The sequence below is a fragment of the Melanostigma gelatinosum genome (genome assembly GCF_949748355.1).
Source record: "Melanostigma gelatinosum genome assembly, chromosome: 1".
NCBI classification, from domain to species: Eukaryota; Metazoa; Chordata; class Actinopteri; order Perciformes; family Zoarcidae; genus Melanostigma; species Melanostigma gelatinosum.
This window is the reverse complement of record NC_136634.1, coordinates 10,260,995-10,274,754: the sequence shown is the minus strand read 5'-3', so window position 1 is coordinate 10,274,754 and position 13,760 is coordinate 10,260,995. Positions and strand designations below refer to the sequence as shown.

The 13,760-nt window shown below is 42.2% G+C and overlaps 2 protein-coding genes across 4 annotated transcripts; one reads left to right on the top strand and one right to left on the bottom strand.

Annotated features, from left to right (window-relative positions):
• Positions 1 to 1,569: 1,569 nt before the first annotated feature.
• Positions 1,570 to 10,252, top strand: smad3b (SMAD family member 3b). Of its 2 annotated transcripts, none has more exons than XM_079271224.1 (9): positions 1,570 to 1,889; positions 4,759 to 4,952; positions 5,101 to 5,202; positions 5,520 to 5,594; positions 5,685 to 5,735; positions 6,701 to 6,913; positions 7,057 to 7,194; positions 7,350 to 7,494; positions 8,460 to 10,252. In XM_079271224.1, exons 1-9 carry the CDS (start codon positions 1,687 to 1,689, stop codon positions 8,581 to 8,583), a joined length of 1,245 nt encoding a protein of 414 aa, XP_079127350.1. In that variant the 5' UTR covers positions 1,570 to 1,686; the 3' UTR covers positions 8,584 to 10,252. The 2 variants fall into 2 exon arrangements, with proteins under 2 accessions (XP_079127350.1, XP_079127349.1); XM_079271223.1 differs by having other exon boundaries at positions 5,068 to 5,202.
• On the bottom strand, positions 10,249 to 13,278 carry aagab (alpha and gamma adaptin binding protein). Of its 2 annotated transcripts, none has more exons than XM_079271244.1 (10): positions 13,127 to 13,278; positions 12,647 to 12,837; positions 12,461 to 12,557; positions 12,267 to 12,356; positions 12,073 to 12,156; positions 11,892 to 11,971; positions 11,632 to 11,728; positions 11,398 to 11,502; positions 11,226 to 11,275; positions 10,249 to 11,061 (listed from the first exon to the last, which is right to left on the bottom strand). In XM_079271244.1, the coding sequence occupies exons 1-10, from the start codon at positions 13,218 to 13,220 to the stop codon at positions 10,984 to 10,986; spliced, it is 966 nt and encodes a 321-aa protein (XP_079127370.1). In that variant the 5' UTR covers positions 13,221 to 13,278; the 3' UTR covers positions 10,249 to 10,983. The 2 variants fall into 2 exon arrangements, with proteins under 2 accessions (XP_079127370.1, XP_079127369.1); XM_079271243.1 differs by having other exon boundaries at positions 11,226 to 11,291; positions 11,399 to 11,502.
• Between the last annotated feature and the right edge of the window lie 482 nt (positions 13,279 to 13,760).

The window sequence follows — 13,760 nt, the reverse complement described above, 5'->3', positions numbered from 1 at the left end:
TCGGGTCCCCCGGCAGTAAAAGGTGCCGGCCCTGAAGCAGATCCTCAGAGTACACAAGAAAGAAAGCTCTCCAGCCTTATTCCTAACAAATACACTTTTACCATTGACATTTCAGCATCAATATGATGTAAACAGTATAATCAAGATAAACAACAAACCTCTACATGCTAAAGAGTCATATGCAACAACTTCGACCCTCCACTGTCATTTGACTGACAAACACAGCATTGTATTGGTCCATATGTATCAATATGTGTCAGCATTATCTTATCCTGAAGAAGCCAGATTAATATATTAAATGTGTTATGATATCAGTAAAGTACATTCAGTTGAATTTAATCATGTTTGACTGAAAATTTTGCTCCTTGGCTTCAGGCAACCTTATTTGTCAGTTATATTATCTTCTGACATTTTAGAGACACAATTATGAATTCATTAATCAAGAAAACAATCAGCAGATGAATCCATTATAAAATAATCGTGAGCTGCTGCCCCACTCCTAAGCCCTTCACTGTTCATCAATGAGTATTCCTATGAATAGGGCATACTTTTGGATACACACCAACTGACTGTTCAACAAAGAGTCAAAGTGTCCTTTAATATTGTTTTCAGGGGCCACTGCCAAGATAGCTATAATATTTATTTAAGGAGGAAGTAGGAGGCTATGCCAAATACTTGGTTAAAAATAGGTAGCAGTCATTGATGGAGGTTATAAATAGAGAGAAGTAAAGGGGGCTGCTTCTGGATGGGGATATTTATAGCAGAGGCACACTGCTGTTTACTGGAGGCAGCAGCCATGGGGTGCACTTATCAATAACATCATAAACCCCAAATAGGCTACAACTGAATGCAAAGTCACCTCCCTCATCCATTTCTGGAAAGATGCATCAGTGGTGAAATCAAATCACTTTCATGAGGGGATGAAAGGGATTACTCCTAAGGGGTTTTCTATTCATGAACACAGTAAATGCAAGTGTTGGATCACTTTTCAGTGATGGCATATCTCTGATTACAACATTTTTCTCTCTCCATATATTGCCTCTTGAGTTTGACACAAGTTAGTTGATGCATACAACAGGGTTTGAATCACTGATAGCCCGCCAGCATGAATAAACCTGTAAATGTAAACATAGGCCTACTGCATCTGAATTGATAATACAAGCAAATTACCAAAACCCAGTGGTGTAAATGTACTTTATCAGAAAGTGCTTTTATCACTGAATTATAGGTTAGTTGATTTACTGTTCAATTGTTTTACCTTGACTTTAAAACCCTGAAAAGCCTTGAAAATTAGCTGTGTTTACCCCCTATTTAACAATGTTTAAATTACTGGTGGTATTGTATTGTGTAGAAAAATAGAGATACGTCTTCTTGACACACCGATACAGGTGGAGGACAGACCAGCTGACTGAGGAGCAGGAGGGGGGGGGGGCAGAAAAACAGCCTGGCTGGCGGAGGAGCTGCTCCACTCCGGTCGGAGTTAACCTGCGACGCAAGCCGCTGCTGCTAAGTCCCCCAGGCAGGCAGCGACCAGCCACTCGTCTGTCTGGGAGTGTATCTAGCTAAGCTAACTAGCTAACTCAGTTGTTGTTATTATAGGAACGGCAAAACTGTAATGCTAGCAATTCTGGGAATTAAATCAGTGTACTGTAGCTAATTGTTAACTGCTGAACTGAATTTAAAAAAATGTCTATATTGCCGTTCACTCCTCCAATCGTGAAGAGGCTCCTTGGCTGGAAGAAGGGAGAGCAGAACGGGCAAGAGGAGAAATGGTGCGAGAAGGCTGTCAAGAGTCTGGTGAAGAAGTTGAAAAAGACGGGACAGCTGGAGGAGTTGGAAAAAGCCATCACAACACAGAATATCAACACGAAATGCTTAACCATACTCCGGTAACAACACAGCTAACTAGCTGCCTCGTAGTTAGCTAACGTTAGTTAAACTGCAAGCTAACGACAGCTAACGTTAGCCAAGTAGCTTGCTAGTTAATTGAGATAATAATAAAAACGTTTTGTTAGTGAAGCAATTTTCTCTGTTTGCTTGTCAACATTGACGGGTTCATTACCACATTCATTAATTGGGACATAAAAGGTGTGAGAGAGGGGGTTTAATTGCATTTATAGGTAGCTTTAGCTGCTACATTTAAGCTAACACAAACCTACATAGTAACATTAACAAGCAAATTTAACCTGCATTTCAGCTTAACGTTACATGTTTCATTATGTTGTGTAAATAGGTAACAGACAATTGGCTTAAATACCGAAAACGTTACATAGCAAACTGTCTTAAGGTAGTTTATTTAGTGTTTTTAATGTAAGTTAACAACATTGTAAGTAGGTTTGATGCGATTCTGCCCATCAACACATCGCGTTATATTGAAGTAGGTTGTGTCACATTGTGTTCGTTTGCACAGCTAGCATGCCGTTAACCTCTAACTACAATGTAAGCAACATAATTGTGTAGTCAGTGTTTCTCGAATGCCTGGGCAACTTTTAAAAGAATGTCTAAGCACGTTTCTCCTGCTGACATGGGAGACGCCTGCGGTACAGCCAGTGCTACATAAACAAGTATGTCCACAGTTCACACGTGTGATGAGTAGCAGAAGGGGTGGTTTGGCGAAGCAGTTTTCTGACTCACAGAGGATGTTTAGACTAGAGTGTGTGTGTACTCTGGGAGAGCTGGAATAAGGGCTCGGTTTGGGATTCCCCATGTGGGATACCCATCCCTCGAGACCAGTAACGTTACTGCTGTAGTCTATGAGGTCGAGTTTTGGGGGTGTGCTGCAGAACTGTGCACACATACTGTTGTATTCGCAGTGGTCTGGATGAGTCTCAAATGTTTTCACTTGGTTGGATGTTGAACCCAAATTTTTTGAGTGAATAAGGCAGGTACAGATCTTGGATCTGCTGGTAATAGTGTAGAAGAAGTGAGAATACACCCTCAGTGACTTCTTTAATTGTTAAGTATCCTTTAAAGTATTTCCCAAGGAATATTAAATCGGCAAATGAAACTGGGAGTCCCTCATCATGGTGTGTATAGAAGTCAGAGTGTGGGTGTTAACCTATATTAAAAACCTTTTCTCAATTCTTAAGAATTTGCTCCGGGCTCTATGGAGGGCGTGGGCCACTGTTTGGATTGTGGTTCAATCTCTGTGGGTTTAGAGACTGTAGGCTTACAGAATAACAGCTGTCAGTGTGTGTGTGTGTGGTATGCGTAGTGAAAATGCTAGCCTACCAGATCCCCCCTCTTACACAGTGTTGTTTTATCAATGATGTGTTGCACTGGGCAATACACACCTTGTTAATTCTGTAATGTCGTGGAAAGTGCTCGCTGACGTTGGCTCTGAGACCAAACTTCTCTCTCACTCAGGACCGTCACAGGATAAGAAGTACTGCGTTGGTGTTGAGATGCCGGTGAATCCCTGGCTGGCTGCTGTACAGTTGTTGTTTCCTCTGGTGAATAAGATTGTTGACTCAGTCCAGCTGGGTGTTAGAGTGGTCATCATGTCAGCGTGGCAAATTCGGGGGAGACGGGACATAGTCCAGGCCAATCTCGGCACAAGCACGGGAACGCTGACCTCAGCTGACCCAAAGAAAGAGACGAGCTCTATACAGGAGGCAATGCTGGGTGATGAGTCTCCACCCATCTCTTTTGTGTTGGTCACTGATGTAGTCTGAAAGCGTGCTGGTCTGTGCTGTGTGTTTGGATGTTGTTTTCAACTATCATAAGTATCACCCTGCTTCACTGGTACTGTGTGTATTTTCTCGGTCCCATTTAACTTCTTTGCATTTAGGTAGCTATGCCTTCTTTTTTAATTATGATGAAAACTCTGTCAAAGCCTGTTTATATATGAAAGTATCTAAAAGTGAAGAGGTTATCTATTCTTTTTTTTAAAGTTGAATCATGCCCAGTAAACATGCCAGTCTTGCCAAGTCTTAATTGTAATGTTGCCTTGAGATTTCGAGATGTCATCCGCCTAGTATTGTATGTTGTTATTAGAAATGATGATATTTGGGGTTGGTCACCTTGAAACTAGCACCAAGCTAGCTTTAACTTGTTTGTCTTGAAAGCCAAGTCCTCTGTGACGTACTTCACAGGAGGCCAAGCCATGGTAGAGAATGAGAAGCATATGTTGCTAGTCTGACAGCTCAACAATGAGCTTAACTGTTGTGGAGTTCAGAGGGGGGAAATGCCATCACCACACTTGACTCCATGTGAGGGGAGCGATCCAGGATCTGTTACAGTCCCAATATATATGCATTTTATAAGACCTTATACTTCACAGTGTAGATGTTATTTTTGGTCTCACAGCTCTCTTTTTATACAATCACAATTTTAACTTCATAGTTTGACTGTATACTGTAGTGTGATTAAATCCCCACTTTGCGTGTTTGATTCACAATAGACAACTTTTGCCTTTGACATCGCTTAGACCGAAGACATTGTAGCTAGCATTTTGTTTGTTTTCCTAAATGAGTATTTGGTGTTTTGGGGTCATGATGGTTCAGCCAGCTGATATTTCTCTAACCGGTGCTCCTGTGTGGGGAGGACTGAGCGATAGGTCGGCATAAAATACGTTCTTTCATGCTTAAATTATTTTTGAAACATTAAACGTTGAACCACATGGAACAAGGGAATCTGTTAAAGGTTGTATCTTATGATTCAAAAACATAATAGTCGGAGCGTAGAGCAGGGCAACACGGTGATTGATGAAATTGAATCTTCATGTACCACTTCCATCTTCTTGGTCGTGTCTTTCAGATCTTTAGATGGGCGTCTCCAGGTCTCCCACAGAAAAGGTCTTCCTCATGTCATCTACTGTCGCCTGTGGCGCTGGCCAGACCTGCAGTCCCACCATGAGCTGAGGGCAGTCGACCACTGTGAATATGCCTTCCACACCAAGAAGGATGAAGTCTGCGTCAACCCCTACCACTACCAGAGGGTGGAGACGCCAAGTGAGTGCCGTTAATTGCTACGTGATCCAAATAACTGTGTTTAGAATAATGCTTTTGCCGTACTTCATACAGGGCTGAACTGGTCCTTCATGAAAGTATCCGTGTGTCTCTTCAGTCTTGCCTCCTGTCCTGGTACCACGCCATACAGATATCCCTGCAGAGTTTCCATCGCTGGATGACTACAGTCCAGCCATCCCGGAGAACACCAACTTTCCCGCAGGCATTGAGCCCCAGAGTCACTATATTCCTGGTGAGAAACACTATTTCTGAACACAGAAGTAAAAAATCGGTCAACTTTTATTCTCACGATTGATTTTTTTAGTTTGGTTTAATTTGGAGAGAACTGTCTGGTTATTGTCGGATCATTTCAAACAAAGGGGAACTTGGCTGTATGAAAATGCTGGTTGAGTTGATATTTCTCCCGCTAATGTTCAAGATTGGCCTTAAATTTACGCACACAAAAAATAGCTGAAAAGCATTCATTACATCACAAAAACATGTCAAACCTTTTGAAATAATGAGACTAAGAGTGTGTTCTTAATCTTTGTCTGTGTTTGTACGTTATAGAAACTCCACCACCGGGGTATCTGAGTGAGGATGGTGAGACAAATGATCACCAGCTCAACCACAGCATGGACACAGGTGAGTCACATAAAAGCACACACAATTCTAGCCCATACTCTTCTCATCATCTGGATCATGAACCAAACTTCTGTCACCGCTCTGTTTCAGGTTCACCCAGCCTGTCACCCAATCCCGTGTCACCTGCAAACAATAGTCTTGGTAAGCAAAACCAAATAATATATAATGTGCACTTATCTGGTTGGGAGCAATGCCATTATGTAAGGTATAATGCTGCTTATAGCCTGGCCTTTACCCACCAAACTGGCATATGGTATCAAATTATATATTTCAGTCATTAATTAATTATTTTACTAATTGTAAATATAGACCGTGTCCGAACTTACTTCCTTGTTTACTCATTCACTCGCTCTCTGATAGGAGGATGGCTTTCCTGCTGCACTGTATTAGACATGTTATCTGTATAACTTCTCTCCTCTGTCTTTGCTCATGGACAGGAACAAGTCAGTAATCCAAAAATGACTGATGTCTTATTCAATTTTTGTATAGCCCAATATTACAAATTTGCCTCAGGGGTTTTTACAATCTGTACGACATCCTCTGTCCCTGGACCCTCGCATCGGATAAGGAAAAACTTCCCATTATTGATGGTGCTAATTTGACTTTAATCAAATTAGCATATCTTTGTGCGTCCGTGCATGTGAGCGTGTGCGAGACAGACAGACAGACAGACAGGAGCAATGGACTATGTCTGGGAGGGTTGGCCTCAGGGCAGTAACAGAGTAAGCGTGGTCTGAATGGAGTCTTTGGTCTGTCCCTGTGTGTGGAAAGGCCAGCAACAGACTGCTCTAGGTCATGCAATAATAATAATATCCGGTTGCCAGGTTATTCTATCTATGTGGAAAGCCACCGGGAGGTCATTGTTAAAAACATAAATACGTACGTCATGTCTTGGCCATTCCTGGCTGGGGTCGTGGGAAAGAGCTTTTGAGGAGAAATCAAAGGGGAACTTCATCAGCGGAGTGCATCTTCACAATCAAATGGTTATTTGACAACAAAGCAGTACCTGTTCCCTTGATTTCTTTAATGGTTTCCTCATGGACCTAACTGAAACTTGTATCTCAGCTAATGTGTCTCCGTCTAACCCCCACCCTGTGCTCACACAGACCTACAACCTGTGACGTACTGCGAGTCTGCTTTCTGGTGCTCGATCTCCTACTATGAGCTGAACCAGCGCGTAGGAGAGACCTTCCATGCCTCCCAGCCCTCCCTCACTGTGGATGGATTCACAGACCCATCCAACTCTGAGCGCTTCTGTTTGGGCTTGCTGTCCAACGTCAACCGCAACTCGGCAGTAGAGCTCACACGCAGACACATCGGTACTCGTTTTATTCCACAGGGACTTCACAAGCTCTGATCTAACTTGACCTTTTTATATTTGCACTCGCCAGAATCAGCAGGTAGCTGAGTGACAATCGTCTCCCTTTCCCCCCCCCCCCCCCCCCCCCCCCCTCTTCTCCAGGACGGGGCGTGAGGTTGTACTACATTGGAGGAGAGGTGTTCGCAGAGTGTCTCAGTGACAGCGCCATCTTTGTCCAGAGTCCTAACTGCAACCAGCGCTACGGCTGGCATCCCGCCACTGTCTGCAAAATACCTCCAGGTGAGCGCGAGAGGATGCACACAAATGCATGAAGCCATCAGGGGTAAAAATGACCAGCACACAACTGAGATCTAATGCTCCATCGACACTGAAATCTATTTAGTTCTCAATGCTCCTCCTCATCATCTTTTTTTTTTTTTTTTTTTTTTTTGCAGGCTGCAACCTGAAGATCTTCAACAACCAGGAGTTTGCTTCTCTGCTGGCCCAGTCGGTCAACCAGGGCTTTGAGGCCGTCTACCAGCTCACCAGAATGTGCACCATTCGCATGAGTTTTGTCAAGGGTTGGGGAGCCGAGTACAGGTAAATGAATACATTTCAAACTGATTAAGACACTTCAATTATATCAATGCATTATATTTGTTTCTGGCATGAACACAATTTGTGTTTAAGTGACAAAGGGTACAAGGCGTTGGAGGTCAACCAGTTAATGTTTAAAATGATTGTGCCAGTGTAAGTTACTAAGACAAATGTACCGGTATGTCATGTTGTGCTTGAGATGCCATGTTGGAGCCATTTTTCAGTGAGCTAATTTCCAGTACAAGCAAAGGCAGCAACAGAAGACGTCATTCTGCAGACACATAAAAACTGAAGCTGTTTACAGCCAAGACCAGACACGCTGTGTACTTTTCCCTTCTCGCAGCGATACTTTACCTTCTGCCTTGTTTTTTTTCATCACTTGTGTACAAAGCTCATCAATGGTTAAGCGTTCAATTAGCCGCTTGTATTTCAGCTTTCCAAGATGGTGCTGTTGCCATGGTCCCAGTCGGTTTAAAGTTATCAGTCAACATTTAATTTACCGTTGTGCTTCAGAATATGTGAGAGGGCTTTGATGTTTATGGTCAGGGTAATGTACGTCAGTTTTGGGGGTGGAAACAAATGAAGGGGTGTTGTGCAAAGACGGTAGCAGACTTGGAAAGGAGAAAGAGGGAGATTGGGGGAGGGTGTTGCTGTGAGTCGGCAATAGAGGGTTGAGTAACGGAGGAAGAATGCAGCTGGCATGCATTCGTGAGGGGGGACATGGAGTGGGAGGTGAACACATTTCGGACACCCTTTAGCAAAGGAGATTCCCACTGGTGTTACATTTCTGGCACCAAACACCTCGGTGGAAAACATCTTTGATAGAAACTTGAATGACTTCAGAAATAGCCTGTCGAGTTCGCTTCAGTGTTGGTGCTAATTCAACTAAGACAAGCAGGCCTGTATCTTTGCATTGACTACAATCGAGAGCGAAGTAATGACAAACTCTTCTCCTCTGTACCCTGCAGACGTCAGACAGTGACCAGCACCCCCTGCTGGATAGAACTGCATCTCAACGGCCCTTTGCAGTGGCTGGACAAGGTTCTCACACAGATGGGCTCTCCCAGCATCCACTGCTCCAGTGTGTCCTAGGAGCAGCACACGCTTCCCCTCCACACAAACACGTATCCACAAACCACATAGGAAACGTCGAGCATCCCTCAGTGATAATAAGGACGGAGACACTATTCATCAAATCAAAAGATCACTCTCCTCCCTCGTTGTCTGTCACATTTCCCCTCACATCGATAGCACTTTCCTCAGTACCACTTAGTGTCTCCATTTGATGGTTCATTTTAGGACTTTTACATTGTTTTGTTTTCATGTGTTCATCGGGCAGCCACAGGGTATTTGCAATAGGACGAACCACATTTTCTTCATTATTCATTCAGACATCATGACTATGCTCAGTTTTGTCATTGATGGAAATGTTTGTTTCCCAAGTTGAAGTTAAAGCAGTTTCAGCTTCGTCACCTTTAACATGTTTCAAAACATTTTAGATTCTATGAATTAGCTCAAACGTGCTGTCATCACTGGTGTTTCAGTGTCCCAGCACCACTCTGTGTGATCACTGAATTAGGCTTATTTATCAATTGAACCATGAATTAACATGAAAAAATGTCATTCTGAGTAGTGATTAAATAGAATATATTTAATTAATATCTTAAGTACAACGTACTTTGCCCATAAATGTCAATTATCTGATTGATCATGTAATTGGTATTTTATCTATTTTAAGCAAAATATAGACATTAGCACCCTTGTTTCTTGAAAAGAACCCTTGTATGAAAACTATTTTGCTCAGTGAAAGAGACATTTTCTAAGTTATTTTTGCATACTGTCCTGCATGGGAATATATTTTTTTTATTGCCTCGATATGATTGTACATAAATATTGATAGCTTGTGATTTCTCGTAGTCATGCAGTGCTTGAAACAGTGGACCCAACTGACCTGCATGAGTAGATTCACAGAAAGACGTGGCCGGCTTCAATGCAGGCTTTTCTGACGCGGGTCAACTTAAGTGTGACGCATAGAATTACTGCACCAGCTATTACTGTTATAGGGACAAAGAGTACGACGTATAGTGTGAGTGGTCATAGGGAACTGGTTGAATTCAGGCACCCGTGTGATTTCAGTGTGAAGGGTGCTCCATGGCAGTGGCTCTACCATCGATGGCTTAAAGGGTAAAAACGAGCAAGCCTCGTCACATATTATCAACTGGTAGCCAATCGTAGACTCTGCTCCTTGTGGGTAAATGATGCACTTCCAACTGACTGTGTTGATCAGTGCAATGCTTTAGTTCTAGTGGTAATTGCTTGTCTAGTAAATACTGTATATTACATGTACATTGCTACAGTATAAGGCATGTGTAATAAGCTTGCTGTCATTGTCGAAGCCACCCTGTTTATCCTGCACTTAAGACTAAGTCACCATGTAATTATTTAAAACGGTTACAAGGTGCCTAACTGAATTACTGTGTACTACAGTGTTGGGTATAGTTGCTAGTTCTGTATCAGTACTTGAGTTCCTTGATCTTAGTTTTCTGTTCCAAGTCTTATGTACATGTTCTTTTTTTCCATGTAGCCTAATATTTGCTCTCAAATGATCATTGTTTTGTTATGTGAACGTTTAAGGAATTGCAACTGAGTAAAATGATTTCAAGTCATTTTTTTTTAAACCATGGCTCATCAATACAGTGACAGGAAAAATAGAAATCCCTTTTACAGGAATGCAGTCCAATATTACTGTCCTGTAATTAATTCCGCCATTGTAAAGCTTACGTGGCTGTACTTTATGGTATTTGTTTTATTTCTGCTCCTCCACAAATGTAAAGGAGACAAAACACTTCAGCATAATGTCCGATACAGCACACGCCTGCTCCTTTTATTTATTGCAGATTCTCCATTACAGCATACAGGCGTGTATCTTTCTGGTCTGCATACTTTTCTTAATAAGCACTACATCACCTCCATGTAACAGTCTTGTGTTCACAATAACTGCACCACGCACGCACGCACACAGGAGCATTAAAAAAAAATAAATGAAATCACAAGTCTTTATGTTGATTCAACAGAATGTGCATTAAACGTCTTACAACTCTGACAGGGATAAGGCACATATCACTTTCAAATATATGTGACAATTGTACCGAAGGGACATAATTAAATTAAAGCCCACATAATTATGTTTCGTTTTTTCACCTGCAACACCATGTGTTGCGGTTCACTCGGGGCTCAGAGAGAGAGGGGGGGACCCAGGGGATCACTAATCTCCCCAATCAAAATGCTCAACGGCTTCTCACTAGACACCAGTATTGCAATCATTTCATTTTAAAAAATCAAAAGTTTCTAAATATGACTATGCCTACAGTACCATCTGTAAGCATCTCCACTTTCCAGGTGAAAGAAGCATGTCCAAGGGCGCCGGATCTTGTGGGAGCCCCAGGAAAAGGAGGAGGGCCAGGAGAAAAGAGACTTGAGTCACATGTGCTTTTAGCTTTCCTCTCCCGATGACAACCCGTCTATCTCATCATCGTCACCACCAATGGCCATCCAAAACGCTTTTGCTACCTGGAAATTAGATTTAGTGTAAATACTGGATACTAGACTTTAAACATGTTTTACCCACACAACGTATTGACTAACAAGGAGGCGAGGTTGTGAAGATAATGTTTGTGATGCACTGTATACAGGTCCTTGGTGTCTTGTAACCAGGGGTGAATACAGTCGCTTACCTTCTCTGCATGAACCTTTCTCTGCTCATGAGGTAATGAAGAAGCTTTGTCTGCAAGTTGAAAATCAAAAAAAAACAAAAACATCATAAATGTCATCAGCTGTAAAAGTAAGAAATGGCCAAAACAGTTTTTGCCGACAAAGTTGTGTGTTCCCTTTTCATTCCCCAATTACCTTTCATCTCTTTTAATTTGGTAAAGAGACGTTCAAAGTTATCCACATCTGCATCTCCAGCCGTGAGGTTGGCGAGTTCCTGAATGTCCAAATCAGTCATTGCATCTGAGGGAATGAACACAAGTGAGCATTAAATGTCACCTCCAATCATCAGGAGATTCATGTTTTGGGTGAACATACTTAATCTGTTATTGTTGGCAAAAAACAGATTTTTATCAAGGGTTGTTCACTTACCAACAACTGGGTCTCCCTGTGTGTTTGTGTTTGCACTACTCTCTGTATTGTTAGTCTCCTCACTAACACGTGAAGCCTCTACTGGCACGCTGGAAGACTGCCACAGAAAAGGAGCTATCGTTAGCATGCCTCGTCAAACACTGGCACATTTAAATGAAAATGGATTGATGATACACGAGAATGAAGTAACACATCAAAAAACAAAACTATAAATTAAATTACGATTTAAGTACCGGTAAGTGAAAATGATCACAACTGACCTGTGGATCTTGACAGCTGTGTGGGTTGTTGTGTCTGGCGGCAACCAAACTGCTCATCAGACCGAAACCCTGATTGTGCCCTATCAGATAGAGGTCTGTCACATACCATTCATGCACAGAGCTAAATGAAATAAGTCAGGGGAAAGTACAAGAGGTAACTGTATCAGTGATGCCATCTCACCATCCTTCATCTCCACACTTGTCCACACGTTGGCATTGAGAGCCTGGACAATTCTCTTTACTCCTGTGGATTCTGGAAAGTCATCTGATAAAGCAACAAAGACAGTGTGAATGAGTACAAAACAATGGATAATATAAAGAATGAAGATATAACTATACCGTGTCATTTGAATGTTTGCCGTCTGTAAAACTCACCATCCTCATCTGGCAACTCCTGTGGATTGAGCTCCACCAGCTCGAAGGCATGAGCCAAACACCACTGATGTGCTTCATGTCTGCTGACCCCTTGAAAACAAAATTGAATTTCAGACGCAATATAGTACCCTTCAATGTCTTATTCAAGTGCTTTGTGCAAGCTAACATACACCATTAAGAGCAGGGGGACTAACCATTTTCACTGACTCTTTCACACACCAGAATGAGCACCTCTGGAGCAAGATCTTCCACCACTGATATCCAAGGAAGTAGCTTTTCCAGACCATCCTTCTGCAAACACCATGCACATGCAATACACATCAATCACAGTGCATCACTGTTGAGACTCTTAAACCACAGCATATTCTTAGGTCACGTACCACCGTGCTGTCAAAATAAGCGATGAAAGCCTGCATGGACTGGGCAATCTCCGATGACATGTGAAAAGTGCTCGGCACAACGCATAGCCTGACGTCCGCTGTATAATATTTGTTGTTGATGGTCCATGGGTACCAGGCTACTGTTTCTTCTTGTTTGATCGGCTCAGGCAAAGTCTTCGAACTGAGGATCTCTGAGGCAAGAACATGTTTGTTATAAACTACGCATACAAAGAGAGACATTACGTCAGACTAAGTTAATCAACGCTAGCTGCTGAAATAAGAAGCACGTCGTTTTTATACCTGCCCCACAAAAACAATGCATCACTAACTAGCTTGACAACCTCGGACAGCGTAGTTGTCGACCTATATTAACAATATGCATGCGCTACCAAATGTCACCTGTTGTGCTAAGAGTAAGTTAGCTTTGTTCAGCGTTAGCCTGTTGGCCAAATCATGGACGTTGAGTTCAGCTAAACTTACGTTTTATCAGCTCTTCTTCTTTAAACCCACCGTCACAGCTCGTGATAAGCACACATGGCGTAGGCAGCTCCGTGTCCTCTTCTGTATTTGACATTTTTTATAATAAATAGGACAAGCTTCTTCACCTGCTAGCTTGACGTGACGTTGATGACCTTTCAACTCTGAGCCACTGCGACGGTCTCTTCCGGTGCAGCGTTAGCTAGTCTGAAGCTGAAGAAACAGCTGTTTGTAGGGCTCAGAGTTTATTTAATAACTCCTTTTGATACATTTATGTCAATTTACATTTGGTAATGTATTCTAATAATATAGATACTAAAATCTACTTTATGTATATGCATAGACTGTGTAAATACGTTAACATAGACATTCAATGCGCTTCCTGTACTGAACCCTTTCAGAGATAAGATATTTATGCCCTGAAAGATCTTTCAGGCAAATTGCAAAGCGTCTCCCCAAAAGCCCTACCAATAAATTACGAGTATATGTTAACGGTAATGGCTAGAGTAAGATTACATTAGTGACATGATTGGATTTTTCCCCTGGCTATTTTAACGAAAGTTTGCCAGTGGTGGTGTTGGGTTTAACCGCAGATGGACGTACTGTCTGACAGTTCATACTCAGGGTAAAGTTAACA